The 24,477-nt window shown below is 40.1% G+C and overlaps 1 protein-coding gene across 1 annotated transcript; it reads right to left on the bottom strand.

The window, feature by feature from the left end:
- Positions 1 to 8,298: 8,298 nt before the first annotated feature.
- pax8 (paired box 8) lies at positions 8,299 to 18,444 on the bottom strand (the record flags this gene model as incomplete). Its single annotated transcript, XM_016555067.1, has 11 exons — positions 8,299 to 9,030; positions 9,623 to 9,709; positions 12,215 to 12,316; positions 12,425 to 12,667; positions 13,003 to 13,108; positions 13,185 to 13,354; positions 13,695 to 13,820; positions 13,900 to 13,976; positions 14,137 to 14,334; positions 14,826 to 14,991; positions 18,390 to 18,444. Coding segments are annotated over 11 exons (1,401 nt in total), but the record flags the coding sequence as incomplete, so codon positions are not given.
- Between the last annotated feature and the right edge of the window lie 6,033 nt (positions 18,445 to 24,477).

Here is a 24,477-nt window from a genome sequence, read left to right as displayed (position 1 = left end):
CCCCGAAGCTCTTGTGTTTGCTCGAGGTGAGCAGCAGCCGTTCCTGGCTCCACCGTTGGCATAAGGTCACGACCAGTGCTCAGTGCTGGAGCCACGGAGCGTGACGTCTGCGCAGCCGCTTTTACTGGAGTGAGCTCAAGTTCTTCTGTGTTTTTGTTCCTGCATGTCTGTCTGGCTGAAGGGTTTTGTGGCCACTTGTCAGGCCTGGTTGAGTAATTAAAAAGGCAAGCGGAGGCTTTTCTTCATTAAGGGTCCTAACCAGCACTCCGCTGCTCATGGGTCGCATCCGTCGCTCTGGTTCTCGCTTGATCTATCACAAAAATTCCTGACATCATTCCTCTGAATTCCTCTTTGTGCCGTCACTCGCACTCAGACTCAGCGGATGAAGCGTTAACTCTGGTTTCGATGGTGGCTGTCCTTCTCGCTCATTCTCCATCTGCTCCAGTGCTCTCACGACGCTCCTCATCACTCCCCTGTGTTCATCTCGTGATGTTTGTTGGAGGTTGGTTTCCTTTCCAGATGGAGATATGTGAGAGAAAGTAAAAGCAAAGACTGTTTTAAAGACCACTGTAATTTTGCTATTAGTCTTTACCTCTGTGAGTCAAAACTGTAGGCACAGGTATGTCTATTCATCCGTCCATCTCCTCACACTTTACAGTGGCTTTGTTGTCTTGTGTGTCATGTTAAGAATGATCTATTCCAGGGCCGGAGTGGGACTCATTTTCAGCCCTGGAGTTTCATGCCTTAGACCGGCCCACTTTAGTTCACGACTGACTATATTAAAATAATGTAATTAAAACCTCAGTATATAAGTCTGCAATAGTGCACTGTTCTCTACAGCCTTGCAATTAATTGTATTAAAAACATAATGGGTCACTAGTAACACTTGGGCATAGAAAGTTGTTATATTGTAACTAATGTGACCATGTTTGCTTATTCACACAACAGTCACTGTTGTGCACATTGATCATAAACACAGCTAAAAGGCTTCCTACCAGTGGCCATCCTTAACAAAACTTAACATCGAGCACAGTTTTATCATATGCAAAATGTTTCAATACAAAAATTTCATTCAAATGGAATTTGTGCAATTTTTCAAACCTTTAACCCACGGGGGAAAATCAACCCATGGCAACATTTTAAAAGCAGCCTAATTCCAAGAGGGGAAAAAAGTGGACTTGACAACCCTGCATCCAACGTGAGCTACAGGAGTCCGATTTCACTGATCACGGGATGAGAGGAGAAATGACTGACAAGATCATGCTGGAAGATTTGCTGCTCAACAGATCCTGAGCTCATTGACAAAATCTGATCTCGTTAGACGTGCTTCCTCCTTTACACAGAGCATGCGTGATCGCGTAAACTAAAGTGAAAGTGAACAGCGAGCGCTCATTCAAAAGAGATTTAAATGCCCCGCATAGTGATAGCGGCTCTCTGATGCACGAAATTTCTATGCAATGTTAGAATGTTTGCTGGGAGCGGACACAAAAATCACGGGAGCGGGCGGTAATGGGATTAATAAAACAGTCCCACGAAGGACTTTAATACACACACAATGAATGGCGACTGTAGAAAGCAAAAACCGAATCCTGGACATTTTGGACGATTTAGAAATCCAGGCCGGACGCATTTTTTTTTAGTTCCAAAAAGAGGACATGTACGGAAAAATAATAAATAAAAAGAGTGGGGCTGCTGTGAGTGCAGGTAGCCTAGGAACAGCATCCATATTTCAACCCAGTGGCATGACAACACCGGTGTGCTAGCCGCTCAGATTGTGCTATCTCCCATTAAAAAGAAAAATGCTACCTATCAGATTGTGCTACCAACATCTTATTCATGTGTCCATACCTACCCCTACCCTAAACTTACCCTTAAAACAATGCAAATATATTTTTGGTAGCACAATCTGACAGCAGATTGTGCTACCTCCCATTAAAAAGATAGGTAGCACAAATCGATAGTGAAAAATGCTACCTATCAGATTGTTCTACCAGCATCTTATTCATGTGGCTTTAGGCTTTTTTTAATGTCCATACCTACCCCTACCCTAAACCTACCCGTCCACACCTACCCTTACCCTAAACTTAACCTTAAAACAATGTAAATATATTTTTGGTAGCACAATCTGATAGGTAGCTTGTTTCATCGATACACCGGCCCACCGGGAATTCTCCTGGTGCTCCCGATTAGACAATTCGAGCCTGATCTGATTCTATTCTGATCAGACGCTCCCAGTTTAGATGAGGATTCATATGTGGGTTAAACTTTACTTGGGTTCTTTCATATCTGTGAGCTGTTCTTTCACTCACAGACCTTAAGCAAACACTGATGATTCTGTCCCTCTAAAGCAGACTTTTATTTGTGTTGGTTTCTGGTAAAGTGGCCCAGGGCGTCTCGGCCAGTGACCTGAGTTTGGCCTCAGCGCTGGGCCACATTAACGCCACTCACAACAACCTGAAGACACACGCCACCAGGGACAATAACAGGCTACATTCTTCATGCTGGTAAGTGAAGCAAGCGAGACGCATCCTGTGTGTTTTTGCAGATGATGTACATCTTGATCTACTTATGCATTGATGTGACTGCCGACGGACAGTTATGGTTTGTCCTTTTCAGTATTGTATGCAAAATAATTCTGGGTCATTCTCAGACAATAGTGCCATTTGTGCTTGAAAATTTCCGGGGTTTTTTTCTATTTTGTTGGGAAAAAGTTACTGCTGAACTTTCACATTTTTCTCCCATATACCAGCGCTGTAATTACCATATCTCAAAATAAAGGTTTTTTAATGGCAGATTCTTAAAGTATTGGCTATTCTTGAAATATTAAATAGGTCTTTAAAATCTGGTAGTATAGCTCCTTCTAACATTAAACATTATATCTGAAAAAGAAAATATGATCCCATCCAGACCCTGCATCAAGTCCAGTGGAAATCACGTCTCTTTGCTGTTTTTATCGCTTGGTGCCAAATGGAGCATAGCGGCCTCTGACACAAAGTAGATGTAGTCAAGTATGGTGTCCCATACTCAGAATTTGTGCTCTGCATTTAACCCATCCAAGTGCACACACACACACAGCCCTGAGTAGTGAACACACACACACACACACCCGGAGCAGTGGGCAGCCATTTTTGCTGCAGCGACTGAGGAGCAGTTGGGGGTTCGGTACCTTGCTCAAGGGTCTCACCTCAGTTGTGATATTGAGGCTGAAAGAGAGCGCTGGTCATTCACTCCCCCCACCTACATTCCCTGCCGGTCAAATCTGCGACCTTTGGGTTACAAGTCTGTCTATAACCATTAGGCTACGACTGCCCCTGAATTCTGACTGAATATTTAAAATACAACAAATGACTGCTGTAGCGTGAAACTGAGAGATAAAACAAACCATAATGTCATACTGCAGAGTTACATCTATTACACAGAAACTTTTACTTGCATTGCAAAATAAAAGATCTTGCTGTCTGCTATTGCAACACAGGTAATTTCACTTAAAACTTTCACCATAAGCTGTGCCTTATGTATTATGAAATGAATATTTGGTATTCTGTTTTCCTGCCCGCTTTTAATGTTCTTACACCATGTTTATGCAGTCTACTTCTGACAAAAAAAACAAAACAAAGCAACATCAATACTGAGTTACAACTATAAGTTTTAGAAAATCACTTTTGAAAAAATTAACCCGAATCTACAGTATTTTTGTATTAACGTTGTTGTAATTTATTTAGAATCAACTTGTAATAACTTAAAGCCCATAATAATAATAATTATTATTATTATACATTTTAATGGACATCAGAAATAAACTGATATGAAATGATACAACTGATATAAACAGATTATTTGGATTGATTGTCTTATATTGAGGCATGTAGCATAAAAATAAAGCATGGTCCTATTTTTTGTGGAGAAATTCCCCACTTGCTCAAAATCAAACATTTGAAACAATATAATAGGTTTAATCCATGATCTGGTGGTGGGTTTCAATGTGAGTAAATGCGAAGCATTCAAATGTTGTTCCTCTAAGGCTATATTTGATGCCTCACGAATAGTGCATGCAAATGTTATGTGTGCTTGTGTTTGCATGCTGAAAACGGTACTGTGGTTTATTTCTTCATAATAAACTATTCCTGTTTTTTTTTTTTTTTTGTCATTTTAAAAAGTTTAGAAAAGAGCAAATTATTTGGCTGCTTAAAGTCTCAAAATACATTTGGTTCATCAGCGATTATTCTATTTTGGTCAATTCAGTTCAGTTCATATAAATGGATGTTTATAGTGAACAGTGAGATTTCTGTGTTTCAATGAAAAAATTTGGCCAAATCCAGTGAAAGACTCAAAGTCACATGACATAGAAACTGAGGAAATCCCTGTGCTGTTTTACACACACATTTTCATAATGAACCTGTTTATTATGTAGCTTTATTAGGGCTGGATCTGTACTCTTGAGGAATGCTGTCCGCTCCACATAAACCAAACACACTATGGAGGACAATAAGCTCAACAGAAATGATCACTAATTAATTGGCATTGAAAAGGCTGCAAATTTGATGTCATAAACTGACAGTGTTTGCTGCTGAAATCAATTAATGAGGCTGGTGGGTTCATTCACCCAATCTGGGTTAAGTGCTTCTGTCAAAGCTACAATGACCCTCTTCACCCACAAATAACCAGCAGACTGAGGAAGAACAGCTTCATGATGTCAGTTGACACGGCTCTTAATTTATTTTGGCAGACCGACGGTTCTAGAGGGGACTTGGAGTTTGTTGTTGACTACAAACGCAAAGTTTCCAGTTGAGCATGCAGTGCAGGACGGGAGCGTAAACTCTTTGAAACACACATGACGTATTAGCACACCAACAGTGAGCTGCCTTCTTGGCTGGAGCTCCTGAAGGGTCCCTGTCTGCCTATTATTTGGCTCCTGTGATGATTGTAACACATGCCCACACACTCCTGGCCCCGCTCTCTCTCTCTCTGTGCCCTCTGCCCAGCCCCATTTTCAGAGGCTTTGTCCTCTCTCAGCTGTTCCAGCCCGGTGCCCGTATTGTGCTGCCGGACTCATTACTGGCAAACCGACAGCCGGAGCACCATGCTAATAGGGCTTGAGTTGCCCTGGGCGAGGGGAAGGGAGGGGTAACAGTGTGAATGAGGCACAAATACAGAAAGAGGCTGTTAAAAGAGACAGGGAGGAAGTATTATCATTGCCTTTATGGCCACACATTCTTGTTTTTCTCACTCTCTTTGGATTTCAGCAGCATGAAGGTTTGATAGTTGTGGTCATTACGCAGCGGGCAGGAGCCCAGTTGGCAGCACTGGCAGAGATTTTTTGAGGTTGATGACAGGAAGGGATTTGGTGTAATTTTTGCCTCCATGAACACACACACACACACATACACACATCTGCGTGCTTGAACACAGAAGTTTAAATGTTTTCAGTGAGTGCATTTACATGCACAACAATATAAACGTTTTATAAACTTGACAAAGCGTTTACGTGAGGATTGAAATTACCGGAGTTTTTCCTCCGGTTTTGATATCAAAACGTAACTGGACAAAAAGGCAAACGGACATGCAAGAATCAGAGCAGCGGTAAAGGTACATTCAGCGCGGAATCAAAATGATTGGCCAAAATGTTTGACGATCGGGTTTTGCTTTAAACGGTTTATTTGATATCCTCCTGGGACCCAGGCATAGACTTTTGTCCTCTGTAGAGGACATTATATTTTAGTGAATTTCTCTGAGACCATACATGCCACGGTTTTATGTCTGGATGTCTTTTACAGAGCACATTCAGCTTTTTAGAGATATAACATGTTTGGAGGTTTGATAGACACTCCCTCTCCTTGGTCTTTAAATATGACTGATATTGACAGAATGATCAAATTTAGCACTCTTAGGGAAATATGATTATATTTCGTAATTATCATTTTAGTCTGACTAATTTTCAAATTGTTTGTCGTAAATAAACATCTCAGAAAAATGTCGGAAAAAGACTTTTTGTTACGAAACAAGGCATCATTTCTTACATTTCATACATGTCTACTGTAGAGGACACCAGGACAAACGGCATTTTGGGGAGACACAACAGGGAAATAAATTCTAGATCAATATTCCTATGAAAAAATTAGATAATCTTATCAAAATGTTGCCAAGTTATTACTCCCACTATAACACTACTTTTTTTTTTATTATGATTTGCCCCAAGAACACATTAAAATGCAAATTAGATGCAGTGTATAGATAAACTGAATAAAATGGGAATATCAATTATGGACATTTTATGCACATATTGCATAAAGTAAAATAGTATATCAATCATTCTGTTATATCTTTCATGACATAGTTGAGAATCATCTTTGTACAAAGTTTGGTTCAAAATAGTCTGAAACCTAAAAACTGATTGGTGAATGAAAAAATAAATAATTGTTTTTGCCTATACATTTTATTTTTTATTTTTTTATAAGGTATACTGACGTCCTCTACAAAGGACATTGAATAATTTTCTACATTTATTTCTTATGCAACCAATGTAATGACATAAAAATAAAAAAAAATTCACAAAACATGTTTATGGTTCTCAGGAGGATATTAAAGACCGGTTACTTGACTTTACCTGTTGGGTTATGGATAATTCGGCCGAAAATTAATTTGAAAAATAGGCTACTGCCTATTTATTTATTTATAAAAAAATAATAAATTTAAAAAACTCCCATATTTCAGAGATTATAACGGGTAAAGTCGCGTTTTATTTTGTGTATTGGGAAAAGGTAATAAAACATCTTATCCATGCAAGTAGCCTACGAGTGAATTTGTTACAGTTTAGTGTGCTAGGCCTAATAAAATGTAGGCTACTTGTTTTAAACGTTTATTTTGCCATAAATACCAATTATCTTCCTTTCCTTTCTACACACTTTAATTCAAAATGGTAAACATAGCTTATGGAAAATGTTTTAATTAAAACTTAATTCAATCGTCAGTTTAAACATGCGTGTGTGTGTGTGTGTGTGTGTGTGTGTGCGCATGTTTTTCAATTCCGGTGGGGACTTAAACCTGAATACACACCGACTCATGGGGACTTTTTTTTTTGTTGAGAATATAAAAATGCAAAAAGTGTTATTTGAGGGGTAGGTCTGGGTGTAGGTTGGTGTAGGGCGATGGAACATACGGTTTGTACAGTATAAAAACAATTACGCCTACGGAGAGTCTCCACAAGGATAAACCCGACGTGTGTGTGTACGTGTGTGTTACTCTCCCATTGGTGGTAAATTGTAGGTTTGTGTTTGTGGTTCCAATATAGGCTACTTTGGAAAACTCTGGACGATCTCAAAATAAATTATAAAGCAGAAGCGAAAGATTGCTATCACATGAGGAAGGTTATGCCCATGAGTGATTTCACAGTGTAGTTCATTTCCAAACGGTTAAACTGATGTTATTAAGAATCCTCGCGCTCCCGCACATTTACACAACATTCTGTACTCACACGGAAAAAAAAAAAAGTAAATATCGAGGGTCTTCGACGGTCAGTGTCTTTATCGTTCAGGATTCTTGTCGTGTACCGGAGCCCCAGGCGCTCGTGTTCTCGGTTTCCACGTGTAAACGGCCCTCATTCATCACGCGCGCGCTGGATCCAGGTGGGCCGCGGCACCGTCGAACCGTGGCCTCGTTAAAGAGCCATTATAATGAGGCCACAAAGAGGCGAGAAATAATTGCAAATAAAAGTACGTGATGCAGAAAATAAAAAAGGAAATTAAACAGATGCGCATGTTTTCAGGATCATTGCTTTTGTCCCTTTCATGTGTTCCGTTAAACCGCTGACTGGCGAAAAATATGCAACATAATTTATGGCTTTCAACAGTAAAATAGTAGAGACACCATAATAATCAGCGCCAACTACCCTAGCAGTAGCAGCAGCCTATGCAATTAGGCCTAGGCCTATATGAAGGTTTGATATATTTAAGGATAATCAAGCTGTTTGCTCTTATATTCTGACAATATGGAATATATAATTGCACTTATTATTATGGTACAAAGAGGAAAACACATGAGTGGACTTTGTCATGCTTTATTTAATTCAAAATAATTCTGTAGAAATTATTAATTTACATTTGAATAATATAATTAACAGTACAATAAAACGTAATCTCTGAAACTCAAACTCATTTTATCACAGAAATATAAGCTTGATGATAAGCTGGAAAAAAATAAAATAAAAGCGAGAATATAAAGATTTTATAACTAATCAATCCCCACACGGTTCAGCCTTAATAATCATGTGTATTATAAATCAATTTCATTTTAATAGGGGTTTGCCATCTCTACATTATTTACATATTGCCCCAAAACATTAAACTTCTGTAATGGTTTGGACAGAATATGCAGCCGTGATGTTTTTGATAATCTTTGTGGATTTGGTGGATGGCACATCGAAGAGAGAAATATCCGCTCGTTATCATCGTGCTATTATATGTCGTTTTAAATATTTGCTGTATGAATATCAATGAAGCCCATCCGATAGCAATTCATTCAGCTCGAATCCAACATCAAAATGTCACGTGAGCAAAATGGCATTTACTCCATTTCGTAATCAGTGAAAGGTGTTTCTCATGTTCCGTTAAAATAATTTATAACATTTTAATTTATATAGTTCAGTTGTGTGGATGCAGTTTCGTAGTATTTGTCGACCGTGTAAGCTACACTTCAGATGCTTCAGCTGCTAAAAATAACTTTCTGTCCATGAATAGCCTATATGAAAACAGTTTACATAACTATTTGGCGGCAGAGAAATAAAAACACAGGCATGACATGTTCTGACTGGTGGATGAAGATGTAAACGTGGCCTTTAATCGCGCCTTGAACAAAGGACATAAATAGTTTTACAGGCAATAAAAGGTATTGTCCGTCAATATGTTTTCGTTTTTCTTCACTCCTTGTGTCTTTCATTGGACACTCCACTGTTAAAAGTCCGGTACTAGAGATGATCATAAGCGGCGGTGGAGGGAGGCGGCGCTCGCGCGGCTGAACTGTAGTAATATGGGGAACCTGCAGGGGGAGACAGGGAGTCCATAGAGTATACTGAGGAGCCAAAGTAGAACATTTGTTATATTATTTTGTATTGTTGAAACTTCAGTTTGTCTGCTCTGTAATTCTAATTAAATCACGAGCTAGAGGGCTAACGGCCGTCTTGTGACTGTGGCATTATTTCTTTCCACAGAAACGTTCAATAGCCGGAAGACACAAAAAGTTACTACCTCAGAGGACATGTGACTGAAACTTTATGCAACAGTTGAAGGGCAAGGCGGTCCCATTTGGGTGTATACAGGTAGTTTTTTTTCACATGTATAGCGAATACCCTCTACTAGACCAATGGTTCCCAACCCTGGTCCTGGAGGCACCCCAACACTGCACGTTTTGCATGTCTCCTTTATCAAACACACCTGATTCAGGTCATCAGCTCATTAGTAGAGACTCCAAGACCTGAAATTGGTGCGTCAGAGAAAGGAGACATGCAAAATGTGCAGTGTTGGGGTGCCTCCAGGACCAGGCTTGGGAACCACTGTACTACTAGACAACCATAACCATGTGGAGACACTTAAAGTCCTCAGAGACACACTGTTGATTCTGCTCAACGTACCTAATATGCTGGAGTTGGTGAATCTCCAGGCGTCACTGTAGGAAGTGTATGGCGTGTGGCTGTAGGTCTGGCCCGTGTATTCTGGACCTGCAGGTGAACACACATCCACAGGTGAACACATTAAACAAGACACCAGCAACAACAAGCATGCAACAAACAAACTCCTTGAATGACAACAGATTCAGACTTAGGCTCTCGTCCTGTAAAGTGTTGTGCGAATTCGTCTGCACTTTCGGCAGCTTGAGCTCTAGCACATCATTCACTTGGTGGTTAGAGGCGCTTGTAAACCATTAATCCCGCAGGCTGGGCAGGTGGACGGCTGCTCACTGGTGCATACAGTCAGTCTGCTTTAGCGTCTCTCCATCCCTCACTTCCTCCTTTAGCCTTTCATGCTCTCGCCGCCTCCCTCTGCCATTCTTTTTTTTAACATTCCAATATCTAATTGGTAATTATGGGAGCCGGATTGAATCCCCCCCTTCAGTGAGTAATTGTGTATGAACGCTTCCTCTCAGCAAGCCCACCAGAAAAATAATAAATCAGACCCTCTCATTTCGCGCTTGGCAGGGCAGACTTCATATGAAAAAAGAAAAGTGTATCAGAGTCTGAGCAGCTCCATCGAGCTCTGCTGCGTTTGCCTCGCACTCCTCCTACCGTTTGTTCCTTAATGGATATACTCTCTGTATATGCTTTCCATACAGATTGTGCATTCATTCACAGTTTGCATTCCGCCTAAGACTGTCTTTCTCTCCATCTCTCTGGGACTGATAGTCATGATCCCTCAGTGGGGCCCCAGTGTGGTTCCTGTGGCGCTGTGTGGTCGGGTGAGAGGGGCCGCTGCGGGCAGCAGGGCGGAACTCCTGCCCCGTTCCCCCCATTCGCCCAGACCTGCTATACCACAGCAAACCAGCTACTGATTAACCCACCCGTCCCTCTGTTAATCTCTAAACCGCCCTCCCGGCACTCTCACACGCTCTGTGCGCTCCTCACATTCATACTGTACCATGTTTATCACCGACTGTTTCAGAGAAACTGCACTGATGAGAACGCGGAATCACAAAACTAGATTTTTACAATTCCTGAAGTAAATGCGAATGCCTGTGTGAAACTCACCAATACTGGATTGTTGCTATATATTCACTTTGAGCTCACTGAGCAGATGTTTTTATCCAATTGAGGAACATCACAAGTCATTTGTCATAAGAACCAGATTCAGAGCATACAGTGGAACGTTTAAATCTAAGCTAGACTAGTACACAATCTAGAGTAGGGGTGAAATGAAGAACGGAAGACAGATTATTCTTTTAATAAATAGGAATCACAGTAAGTGTCTCTGTGGTTGTGGATTTGTTGTGCAGTTGCTAGGCTGTTCTGGGTGGTTGGCTGGCTCATGCCCTGTAGTCCTGTGTTATTGGGCAGGTCAAAATGAATTGAAATTTGAACTCTCTGGGTAAAATGGTTCAAGCTTGGTGGTTCAGAAACAGTACATTCAACATAAGAAAAATAAAGAGATTACAAATGCAAAATATTCTCTGAACAGCCAGTGTCACTTTAATTAACTCTTTCCCATATTTAAATATTTAATGTTAGAATTATATAATTAAGCAGATATGTAAGTGTTGTTTATTGCTGCTGTTTTTGAGCACATGACCTTCTATTACGCCAAATACATACCAGAAACAGTCCCGCCTTAGCTGTAACCCATCTACATCAAGTGATTAGTGCCTTATTTGAATAAATGTGTTTGATGGAAAAAATCCCCACTGAATAGTGACACTTGCCTTAAAGGGGTCATATGACATTGCTAAAAAGAACATTATTTTGTGTATTTGGTGTAATGAAATGTGTCTATGCGGTTTAAGGTTCAAATAACACATTATTTTCCACATACTGTACATTATTGTTTCTCCTCTATGCCCCGCCTTTCTGAAACATGTCGATTTTTACAAAGCTCATCGTTCTGAAAAGCGAGGTGTGCTCTGATTGGCCAGATATCCAGTGCATTGTGATTGGCCGAATACCTCAAGCGTGTGACGGAAATGTTACGCCCCTTAACACACTGTGGTGCCGTCTCCCAGCACGGCAAGACAAAACCAATAAAACTTATTACAAACGAGGCATTTGTTGCATCCAGTGGGGACATAATTACTGATTATAATGACTTATACTGTCTTTTTACACAGTTGAACTGTTCTGGAACGGTGTTGTAAATACAACTTAACCACTGATTTCTAGTTGTGTCCTCTTTTGGAAGACCAAACAAAGTATTTTCGCTTTCACAACGAAACACACAGCGTCTTCACAACATGGCGGCGGCGGTGGCAGCAACAATAAAGTTACGCCTTCTTTCTTTGCGTGAACATTTGGGCGGTGTTATGCAAATCTTCCTACACCGTGACGCAGACATGTACGAGTCTTAACTTTTATAAAGAATATCTCATTGGGTTTGAGACTTTAGTCTTTGCAACTTTAGGGATCTTATCTATTCACAAACAGCTAGTAACACTCCAAAGAGAAAGGAAAACTTGAAATCGCATCATATGACCCCTTTAACAAACACAGCTAAATGCATGAGAATTCAAAAGGCTGGCTCACCTGCTACCATCCCAGTAATGGTGGATGACGAGAAGCCTGACTGCGTGGCCGACGGGATGTGGGGAGGATAACCGGGCAGCATTGAGCTCGCAACATCTCTGCCTGAAACAGTCATCAAATCCAATCATTGTTTTGTCTCACAGTATCGAAAACACCGGACAGGTGGGGAAACTGGGATGATGGATGCATGAGCGATGTGTGACGTTTTACCTGCAATGAGCGGCGGGCTGCTGAACTGCCCGTGCACTGGGGCATAATGGGAAAATGAGTTGAAGCCATGAGATAAATGAGTGGCATTGCTGCAGCTGTTAGCGATGGGCACTGATGACGGAGCCGAAATGGAAGTGAGCTCCAGGAAGGCTGAATTAGCGATGATGTTGGGGGAGGGGCTTGAGCTGTTCACCTCGGGTGACATTTCCTGTTTCAAACAGAGTGGGAGGGGCTGTAGAGCTTCTGAGGTGGAGCACGGGTCGACAGACAGGTGGAAAAATTAATGTATGAATGTTAATTGATTTGCAATGGAATGGATTACAATAATCACAGACAGCATAAGCACATATGCAAAACAATGACGAAAATGGCGAATACAACAATCAAATATGAATTATGAATTTGGGGAATACAGGACTGAGCGGTTTGCTAAATGAACTGTGTAATGTGTTGCTGGACATGGCACTCCGGAAGTGTCTTTTCATACAGTAAATGTGCCTCTCTTTTTGTAAATATCGTTCTGATTAGGAGAATAAATGAGGAATTAAAGGCTTTTACATATGAATTGTGGTTATTACCTGCAACCACTGTGTATCCCTGATGTGCTGCCAGGTTTCGACTGATAGCTGAAGCACTTTTACCCTCGTTCAAACTGCCATTGATGAGCGAGAGAGGATAGAGTGACTGCAGGAGAGAGAGAGTCAGTAGCTGAATATCTGTGTGCATGCGCAGTGATTGGGACAGTGTTTTGCTCCAGTACCTGCTCTGTTTTGCCGGCCACAGTCTGGCTGAATGTGTCGGAGCTGTAGTGGTGCCTCTCGAAGCCGCAGTCCAGGTGCTGGGAAGGGAAGTGTTCGGTCCTCAACTGTTTCCGGGGTCCGCTGCCACTGCCCTGAGAGTCCACACTGTGCCGACAGCTCTCCTGATCACCTGACACGCAAATGGAAGCTCATTATTTCTTTACTGATAACGGGACTCTCTTTAAAACATAGTACCAGTACAGACATTTCTGCAAAACCTGAAAAATGTGCCACATTTGTTCTCATCTCAGCCATGCATTTTTCCTAAACCCATCTCCTAACCCAACCTGGAAATTCATTTAATGTTTCAGGATCAAAATTATGCCTCATGCAAACAGCGGAGCAGCATCATTCAGTATGTCATGGTTCATTTGTTAAACTTTGATATGTTTGGTGTCTGGAGGTTCTGTCATCATTCAGTGCTGTCTGAATCGGTGCATTACAGCACACTAATAGTGTGTAAGACTCACTGTCATCGCGGCTCCTCTTGCCCTCGGCGTTGGTCTGTGGGATTCCCAGCAGGCCGCTGATGGAGTAGGTGGAGCCTAAAGAGTCCGACTGAGGAGATTCTGGAGGAGTGACGGCTGAACTGGGAACTGTAAACCAAACAGACTTGACTTTAACCACACTGAACTGAAACAGATATTATTGTGAATTGTTAGTGTATGTTCTTACTCAGTGTATGTCCAGGACTGAGGCCTTTACTGTCCAGAGGAAGGTTGAATGGCTGTTGAACTTTTGTGCGAATAATCCTTTAAGAGAAGAAAACAGTGGGTCAACAAAGTTAATCAAGAAGGAAGATTAAATTTGCACAAAGAAAATTAAGGACTAAATTCTAGGACCATGAAGATTTTCAAGCACATTGACGTTCTGTGGTGTGTAATGTTCTTTGATGAGGTTTGGGTTCAGTACCTGTTGATGGAGCTGACGCTGGGCACAGTGTCACCGTCACAAACGCCCTCGGCCAGCAGTCGGTCTCTGATCTCCCACGCAAACATGGTCGGGTTCTGACGCTTGTACTCCGCTATCTTCTCCACCACTTTAGGAGTCGCCACTTTCGGCTTTGAGCCCCCAATGACTCCTGGTTTAATGCTGCCCGTCTCATAATACCTGAAAGACAAACAACCATTAAAACAAAACTCACACACAGCTGCTGGCTGCTTTCACAGCTTCCTTCTGTCACCCGTCTGCTCACTTATTCTTCATTTATTTCTGCTAGATTCGATCTACTCTACTCTGAGTCTGCTCACTCTGCATGTGTATATCATGCACTGTGCTGTATATCGTCTTATAGATTGTATATTGTGTGTAACGTGATATATGTGAAGTACTTGATATGAGATGGTTACTTTAGAGCAAATCAGCACCAAGTTCTTGCAAGTGCAGCTTGGTCAATAAATGTACATCCTGATTTGGTATGTTTGGCAGCGGAGCAGAGGAGACTTAACAAACACTAAGTGAGGAAAAGTAGAAAATAAGTGAATGTGTTTGGCCCATCCTGTTGTTGTTAGAGTGTGTGTGTGTGTGGTGCGTGTGTGTGTGTGTGTGAGTGTGTGTGTGTGTTCGATGTGTTCCAGTATGGGCTGCTCTGGACTGTTTACCTGCCCAGGATCTTGCTGACGCAGCCGTGACTGACCCTCAGCTGGCGGGAGATGTCACAAGGTCGTACGCCCTGGTGCGCCATGTCCACAATCCTCTGCCGGATGACCTCCGGGAGCGGGCGTCCATTCACAAACATGCCACCTAGTTGATTAAGACCCCCATGACCTGGGGGTGAAAGGACATGAACAGACATAAACATCATGCCAAATGTATGAGAAAAACGTGCACAATGAACACTGCCTCTGTCAGCACAGGGGGAATTGAATTGGCCTCATTACAGAAATCTAGCTTTCTTTGGGTAGTTACCGAATCACATTAACACTCTTCTGAAAGTTATGTACATTCTCAATAGTGTCCAGAAGAAAACCTTTCCAGATTCAACACACTTGACAGACTTAAAAAGATTGTCATGTCATCTACTACACTATGATGTCTTCAGCATTTCCGATGTTTCCTCAGTTTCTATGAACCCAGCAGACACTGTTACCAATTCCACACTCAAAACGATCACATAAAGCTGCAGTTCACCAGGCTAGTACTGTAACCCGACAGCTTCTGGTCTAGACCGCTCTGTACAAGTTTTCTGGAAAGATTTTCCAGATATGTATCTCATGCTCCTGTGGGACACAGATGTCCTGTAGAATATTTGGATTTACTGACTGCATTAAACTCGTCTCAGATATAGAAGAAATTATAAAAATAATAATAATATATGAACTGATATCACCTACTGCTATTTCCAGTTTTAGCCATTAACGTTTTGGTGTCTTCGAGTATAAATAACCTATACTAAGGCAATTAAAACTATAAAACATGTAACATTTTATCAGAGGAAAATAATGATATTTGAAAGAAATTCATCCTTTGCACTGAAATAATAGAGAGAGGGGCTTACGTCTAAAAATTTAAAATATTTAAATATTAAACATACGATGTTCATAAGGAAACTATTGTTCAGTAATAAGTAATAATTTTACTATTATAATTGTTTTTGTTTTTAGTGTCTGGATAATAGATTTGATGTTAAGCAGCAGATGTTAATGTTCGTTTTTCGTGTTTTCGCCATGCGCCCTTTTGTGACGAAATTTGTCCGCGCTCGTGTGTGGTGCTGCGCCGCACCAGTGACTCTCACAAGCGCCTCACTTTTAATTTAACCCATTCAGTCTCTTCTTCCCCTTTTGCTCTTTTGCAGCTTTCATTTCCACATCAAACGGCGCTATTAACGGTCGCCTCACTTTTAATTTAACCCATTCAGTCTCTTCTTCCCCTTTCTCTCTTTTGCAGCTTTCATTTCCACATCAAACGGCGCTATTAACGGTGTTAGCGGAGTGTGTCAAACTCTCCTCGCCAAGAGTCAGCAAGCGACAGGATATTAAAGCAGAGAAACCCCAGGAGAATAGACACACACACACACACACACACACACACACATACACACACACACAACTATCTAAATGGCGACCTTTCATAGATTTCATTTGTTTTTTTTATAAACAGCTAGTTAAATAAGTACTAACCCACACCATATCCTAACAGAAAACTTACTGCATTTTTACAATAAAACGTGTTTTTTCCCCACAATTAAGGACAAATGACATTTAGCTTACTTCTGAGTACAATTTTGTTTCCAAAATGCTTATTTTTTTTTTTTTCGTATAATGCTTTGGCAACATTTTATGTAAACACAATCATGCCAATTTAAAAGTAGGCTGCTTAAATAGAAAAAACAGGGTTAACACAGATTCCTAATGTTCCTAATGCTGTACTAATTTAAGTTTTACGTTCACTTTCACGCAGCCAAATCGTATAGCCTAGTTTTGACTATGGATTTTAATTGTTTATGTACATTATTAATAGAGTTTTCAACGAGACTTTTTTTTGGATCATGGCCTGAACTACAAAATCTATAGCGCATCGCTTACAAAATGATTTTAACTAATTATTTATATTAAAAATGTTAGATCTATTTTGTTTTGACATTATGGACACTTGATCTATGTCATACAATTAAGTATTTGCGTAGCCTATAATTTCATTACACTACGCAATGGGGGTAAAAACATGAGACGAAATTCCAACAAATCTGGACCATAATAATCGTGTTTCAATGAACAACGGAATATAAAAATAATTTAAATTCTACATGAGTTTAAATACACGGAAAACGAAATGTTCAGGTAAAGTCTTCTCCACAGAAGTGCTATACATGATGTTGTATAAAATAACTGAAAACATGTTATAGCAACCTAAATGAAAACTTATAAAACGCACCATTAATACTATCAATACATTAATTTTCATGTAAGAAAGAGAAAGCAGGAAAGCGGCTTTCGGGGCCAAACACAAAAACTGAATGATGTCTCTCTCCATCGCCGCTCTTATACAGTCGTAAATTACAAAAATACCGGCAAAAATCCATGTTGTTAGAATGCGGTGTCTGGAGCAGGTTTTACTGCTCAATTGCTATAGGCTCTTATTGTTGAACTGAGCTCCGACGGATTTAAGCCATTAACCTCTGAAGGAAAAGTCAATATCTGTGCGAGTAAAGACTTCATGTCTAACTCCTCTCGAGATTTCTGCTCCCTTCTTCTGCACTCCAATCGTTAGATGAACTATTTCAACAACAACAAAAAATCCAATTCATAGGAAAGTTTTTTTTATTTTTTTTATTTTCCCAAATCGGATTTTTGTTATGAATGTGAGAGGATCTCAATGTTGTTATTTGTTATATATAAGCAAGTATTCCTCATATAACATGAGACCAACACGGACCGCTGGAAATATAGTGATATGACACGTAACTTCCTATAATAAATTGTCAAACCACTACTGTCAAATTTACATTTTCTATATATTTTATATTTCCTAATTTCTATAAATTAACAGTAGCTATTTGTAAAATAAACTAATCAAATAAAAAGGAAGGTCTGTCTGATATTCCCTGAGTAGCCTATAATTTCTTGAACTGAACTATATGGTAAAATATAATTTAAATTAGGATAAATTTTGACATTTCATGTGATCTACAGATTCCGGTATAGATTTCAAAATAACTCGTTTATTGTTTTTACCTCGCCCAGTTGTGTTGGACATTTCTCAGAGAAGTCTTGGTCTCTTGATGTCCTGGTTATATGTCCGAGTGTCCACTCTCACTTAATTTGCTGTGTTTTAGTCCATATGAGGTCTTGCGTGAAAATATTCCTGCGTTGATAGTTTTATTCCCTGCAAAAGGACATTTATGGTGAACCTGACAGTTACGGCTATTGTTATATATTTATTATTTAATATTTATTAATGACTATTTGCATCAAACAGCCTCTTATATTAGATACTTAAGCACTTAATGTTTAGTCGATGAGTTTTTAACGTCAAGCTCCTCGTTTTTAAAGAGATTTCGCTTGTTTTACTGCGTGTTATAGGCCTACTGTAGCTACATTATGAGGCTCAGAAGTTGTTGGTTGAACAATCTGAAGTTATCAATAAATTACACCTGCCGGCCCCATTAAATCCACACCAAATCAATGCGCAAAAATGATATCTAATGCATGCTAACCATATTTTACCTTTTGGAGAAGAAACGCTTGGAAATATCCGAAGGCTTTTATCCAACGCCAGTGTCAGTTAGAATGGCACATATTCTGTTTGGCTGCTCGGTCGGATGGATTAGAGTTTCTCCGGTTGGCTATTACGGAGCCGTAAGAGCGCCTGACGGGCCCAGTAGAGGTTTTATCCCGGCGGCTCTCTGGCCCCCAGGACGCGCTTCAACCATTGGACGACGGATTTAGGGGCGGTTCTTGTAGCGTGACGTTTCCATCGTAGTGTCGCCCAGACCAACTTGTACGGATGGATGATTCTGGGTGTTCAAGCGCTCCCAGAACACAACAAAACACCAAGCGATACGTCAACGTTTACGGAAATATTTGTCAAGGATCGGGCTTGTTTTCATTCACCCCCTCAGTGATTAGATGTGAGATGTAACGCGCCTCCTGGGGCGATGTGAACGCTCTCATCGTTCACACACAATTGGACTCATGATTTGCTATAATCTGTTATTATATCATGACAAATACCTGATCCCTCACTTGATGGATACCAGCACTTTACAGTGGTTTACCTCAGCTCTCTGTTGACAGAGCAGGCGACAAAAAATATATAATTAGGCCTACTGGATTGTATTTATTTATTTGACTATTGTTTAATAATAATAATAATGTTATATTATTTATCTGTATTCTTCCTAATCGCTTGCAGTTAAAGTCTTCATCTTTAGTCCTGCATAAAAATAAAAATAAATGGGCACCCAAGGTCTTCTCGCTGCCTTTTATTGGGCTGTTTTGACACTTGAGAGCGGCTCCCCGTGAATAAACTAACTCTCAGCAGGGTAACTGGATTCCCGAGCATCTTCACACGGTTTTTGTTGTTCTCACAACTTTAACCCAAACAGGACAACTCGAATTACTCATTTATGACAGTGAGATGTTTGGCCTTTGCCATATGGCGCGTGGCAGTGCTGAAAGGAGCAAATATTTTATTAGCACATTTTGACACCAAACATTAATTGAACAAGAGCTAAACGTGGATGAGTGTTAATAAATATTTTGTGCTTCCGTTGGACTCATTACATGGATGTGGCCTCGGTACAAGATAATTAAACCACATTAAACGGCTTAAAAGAAAAATAAGACAGGCCAAACGCACTCCATATACTTATCTTGTTATTCCTCGGAAGGTTCTTTCATTTCATTCATTCGTATTCATGCCTTCGCCCGGTGCGTAGTGTAAATACAGCGAGTGCAGAACAAAGTGCTGGTGTTTTCAGATAAATACAGGGTAAAGAGAATCACGGTAAACGGAAGCAGAAAATTCCTTTTTTAAGTGCAAAAAGAGCGAATGAAGAACAAACGCCTGAGGAGAGGGCAGAGAACGGGAGAAAGAGAGAGAAACAGAGGTTACCGAAAGTTTAACAAGGGATTTAACCCATGAGCGATAGTTACAAATATGTTAGTACTAAATTAATGATGCATTAAATGCCTAAAAGTGGTTAGCTATTTCTTTAATGGAGTAGACTAACCATTTATGAGAAATTATTTGAAACCAAGTAAAGAAAAACACAATACTCTGAAGTGTTTTTCATGTGTCCTGTTTAAAAGAAAAGTTGTGTGTGTGTGTGTGTGTGTGTGTGTGTGTGTTATGTGGCTTCATGTTGGGTCCAGATATATACTATTTGAAATGTATTTCAAAGAGTTAACATTTTTGTTGTTACCAAAACAAACCTTACACTGGCGGCGAGTGCTGTTCAGATATCAAGAATAAGCTAGACCTGTTTAAAAAAAGAGCAGTTACAGTTGAACAATTCACGTGGATTTTGAGCCTTAAACAGAGACAAATATGCCGCATTACAGTGTAACAATATTTGAATTTCATCCTCGAACTGTTATTTCAGTATCGCACAATTAGTATAGCCTACAATTAAATATTTTAAAAGGACAGACTGAGCTGAAATCACATTCTGCATTTGTTTAGCCTACATCTCTGATTTATTGCATTTATTTTTAATGGACAGATATCGTCTGCGATAACGGTCAAATAAATATTAGCAAGGGCAGTTTATGGTTTACTGGTACTCAGTTTAAAGTTTCTGTGAAACTTACATTGACCAACACATGATAACACTGGAAATATCGACAATCTAAGAAAGACTGATGAACGGATAAATCTAAACATACCATTAAACACTTTGCATAACTTGCACAAAGGCTTATAGGTACTCTTATAAAATCTAAAGCCTACAAAAGTGTAGCACTTTATTTTTAAAGAATAATTGAATAATATAATTTTGTGTTTGTTTATTGTCATTATTATTATTATTATTATTATTTAATATTATTTCAGTTTTCATAGATGTTAGATGTTCATATTCCTAAAATGTAACTGAAAACCTTGTAAAGGTCCGATAGCTGCTAAATCAGTTTCCTCTCGCACTTTTCTCATTCCCACGGCGATCAAGATAAAGTGCAGCGCTTCGGGTGTGTCCGTATGGAAATCAGAGGGCAAAGGTTCATGTTGTTGAATCTTTCAAATCCAAACCGATCAGAAGAGCTGAAACAATGCGACTATTGTCATGCTGTCATCCACTTTTACCTCATTACATCAAGTAATGCAGGTGACCGAGGGTTTAGGACAACTTTTATTTTAATTCAACAAATCTTTGCGGTGTGTTATGAATATATATATATATATATAAAAAAAAGTAGGCTAAATCACATTCGAGCAATATGCGTAGTTTTTGGTTGATGTTAATTTATGCTGAAACTCACACTGAGCAAAGTCCACAATGTCATATAAATAATTATTAGTCTCCTTATTTAACGTGCAAAACAGCGATGTTTGCCAGTTTTAAAACTTTCTTAAGCATTTTAGATAAATGAAGTGTCTTTTTTCTCGTCCGCAACCCTGTTGAAAAAACCAGCATATGCTGGTTAGGTATGTTTTGACGCTGGGATGCTGGTTTAAGCTGGTCCTTTGCTGGTTTATGCTGGTCCTTTGCTGGTTTAAGCTGGTCCTTTGCTGGTTTATGCTGGTCCTTTGCTGGTTGTGCTCGTCCTTTTGCTGGTTTATGCTGGTATTTTGCTGGTTTATGCTGGTCATGTACCAGCAAAGGACCAGCATAAACCAGCATCCCAGCGTCAAAACATACCTAATCAGCATATGCTGGTTTTTTCAACAGGGAAGAAAGACTGCCAACAATCATCTAAAAACTCTTGTAATTTACAATAGTTTAAAATATGGGTGTAAAAAGAGCAACAAAAAGCTATGCAATTTTATGATTAAAGGATAGGTTACAAGCGTGAAACGTGAAGCGTTTTTGTTATTCTTCGTCGTCTGACAGACAGGCGTCGTGCTTTAAGCTTTATAGCGCAGCTGTTTCAACCATACACAACACTAATTTGCAATTTTCTCCCCCTACACAATGGTAATAACTGATATTTAATTATCAGTCTATTCCACTGTTTGTGAGACTGTCTCTTGTCTTTACAGTGGACCATATGCATGTCATGCAGGCACAAATTCTCCTGATCGTGGCTTTTCTTCATTTCTCTTTCCCTTCTTTAACCTTCTGTTTTAAGCTCTCTCTGTTCTCTGCTCATCCCTGTTTTCCTGGTGTTTTGTGCGTTGTCGCCCCCCTCCATCTCTGTCTGCTGGTCCAGCCCTCAGCATTGTTCAGTCTCTGTCTCCCATTTCCGCTTCAGCCTGTGACCTCTGACCCTAAACCCTGTTCTGATCTCCCCCATTTCCTAGACCTGCTCCTTCCTTTATTGGTCGCTCGCCCCTAAAGTTTGGGGTTCTAATAGCTGTTTTAGAGAAGCTGTGACAAAACCTCAGCATGCCGGCCATTGTACATGCCACAGTAATGAAAAGGCATTAAAAGCCCATTAAAAGCAGGATTGAGCATGTTCAGGGTGTTTAAGAGGTTCACCGGGGTTTAAGGAGTCCAGGTGAGTTTACAGAGGTCATGATAGAAGTACAGTCATTTTAAAACAGAAACATCAGCACAGAAGAGTTAGTAAGCCTTAGACTGTCATCGCAAGGGAAACGACACTATCTACATGCAGAGTTGAGGGGTGAGATGTGGACACTGAGTCGGTGATTGACAGTAGAGGACAGGCTATGAAATCATTTTATCATTCATGTTAGTTTCTGGTGTGCGATAGAGATTTTTGGTGAGATTTTGAGGCAGTGCATTGACATGTTCAGTATCAAATGAATTAGAAGCGATTCAATTTTATATTGCGACTGATAAAATTGTGATGATCTAGAACTGTTTCTGTTCTGCTAATCGACTTCTCAAATCATCTTTTTAGAGAGAGAAAAAAGGAGAAACTATCCAGTGTCATTTTGCATTTGGATGTCATCTTGATTCAAACATAATTGTGCTTCACAATTCCACTCTCTAACGGATAAAATCTCTGTTTGTGCTTCTCTCACTGATGTTCAAAGTTTGATCTGTCTCATGAGCTGATATTTCAACAATCTTTTAATATAGAATTTTTGTATGAGCGTGGAAAGTGCTCTGAAAAGTGCTATAAGAGAATCTAAAGAAAAGATCAGAGATCAAACATATTCTTGTTTATTACTGAGGGACTATTAATGGCTAAAAAGACTTTACACGGATATATAAACATGGATGATGATGCCTGCAGTAAGACAGGCTTCAATCTCCATAAAATGTAAAAGTAACACAACCCTGAACTTTAGTTTAGAAGATGTTAAAACAAACACTTCATGCTTGAACATTTTGGCTGATAAAATCTTCGTCACATGAGTATACAGTGAAAAACTGCCATGAGCGTCTCATTCTCTCTGCTTCAGACAAATATATTTATCGCCTCAATGCAGTAAAACTGAGCTGCGCTTTATATTCCAATTAGTGGTCGATGCATTTCAGAGTCGTTAAGTTATAACAAGGGAGTTTTTCCCCCGTCACACGAGCATCTGTAGGAGATTTACTGGCAGGAAACCCTGTGGAGAAATGCATTGAGCTTTACAAACACTCTTGTGTAAATTCAGCGCAATTAGGCCTTTATAGTCCCGTAACTCTCCATCAAATGCTTGTCAGTGTGTTGTTTGTTGAGGGCAAGAGAGAAAATTGGATTCGCTGACCTTGGTTGAGCCCTGTGATTATATAAACCCTCATTCACAGCTCCTCAAGAATGTCAGGTCAATGTATGATGAGAGTATTACGAGGACTGATGTAGGGCAGATCACTAACACTCTTTGGGTTTGGCTCATCAGTTCGACATGTGTTTGGCCTGAAACTGATCAAACATACTGGATATGTCGATACTGTAGATGATGAAGTTCAGGCTTTATTCATGACTTCAGAAACACACAGCAAATGAGATAAACAGACTGAAATAGAGACACATTTACATGCAGAATATCAGTGAAATGCTACACACATTTGATTCGACTACAATGATTGTAATGAGCATTAAGTCACCAGTTCTCCTAGTCTCAAAGGGATCATAAGTGGACCATTGTGGATGTGACTGAGATGTGTGTGTGTGTGTGTGTGTGTGTGTGTGTGTTCACTGTACACATACAGACAGACAGAGAGAGCGAGAATGTCTCTTCAGTGCGTCTCGAGTATGTCGGAGTGAAGGCTGAATCTTTTCCTTCAGTGACTCTATTAATTTACCTCATTTATCTTAAACCCTACATACATACTCACAGTATCCGTGTGTGTGAGAGAGAGAGAGAGAGAGAGAGAGGCGCTCATATTTCCTCATGTGCTCACGTGTGTGTGTGTGTGTGTGTGTGCGAAAGAGGATAAAAACACAACTGCTTCCCTTTTCATTCCCAGAGGACAAATCCGTAGCGGAAAAACTCATTTTCCTGCAAATAGTTTGTCAGTTGAGCTAGAAGAAATGATAAATTATCACAGACATTTGGAGAGAGAGGAAGAAAGAGAGAGAGAGAGACAGGCAGCAGTGGAGCAGTTCTCTCTCCTCTTTCTCTCCTCTCTGTCCTCATCTTCTTCCTTTCTTTATTTAAGAACACTGCAGAGTCCACCTCACACCTGCCAGTCTGTCTGTCTCAGGTACACTCTTAAAAATAAAGGTGCTTCACGATGCCATAGAAGAACCTTTT

Source organism: Sinocyclocheilus rhinocerous, unplaced genomic scaffold, assembly GCF_001515625.1.
Source record: "Sinocyclocheilus rhinocerous isolate Xijiao unplaced genomic scaffold, SAMN03320098_v1.1 scaffold1971, whole genome shotgun sequence".
Lineage (NCBI taxonomy): Eukaryota > Metazoa > Chordata > Actinopteri > Cypriniformes > Cyprinidae > Sinocyclocheilus > Sinocyclocheilus rhinocerous.
This window is presented reverse-complemented; position numbering and strand designations above follow the sequence as displayed.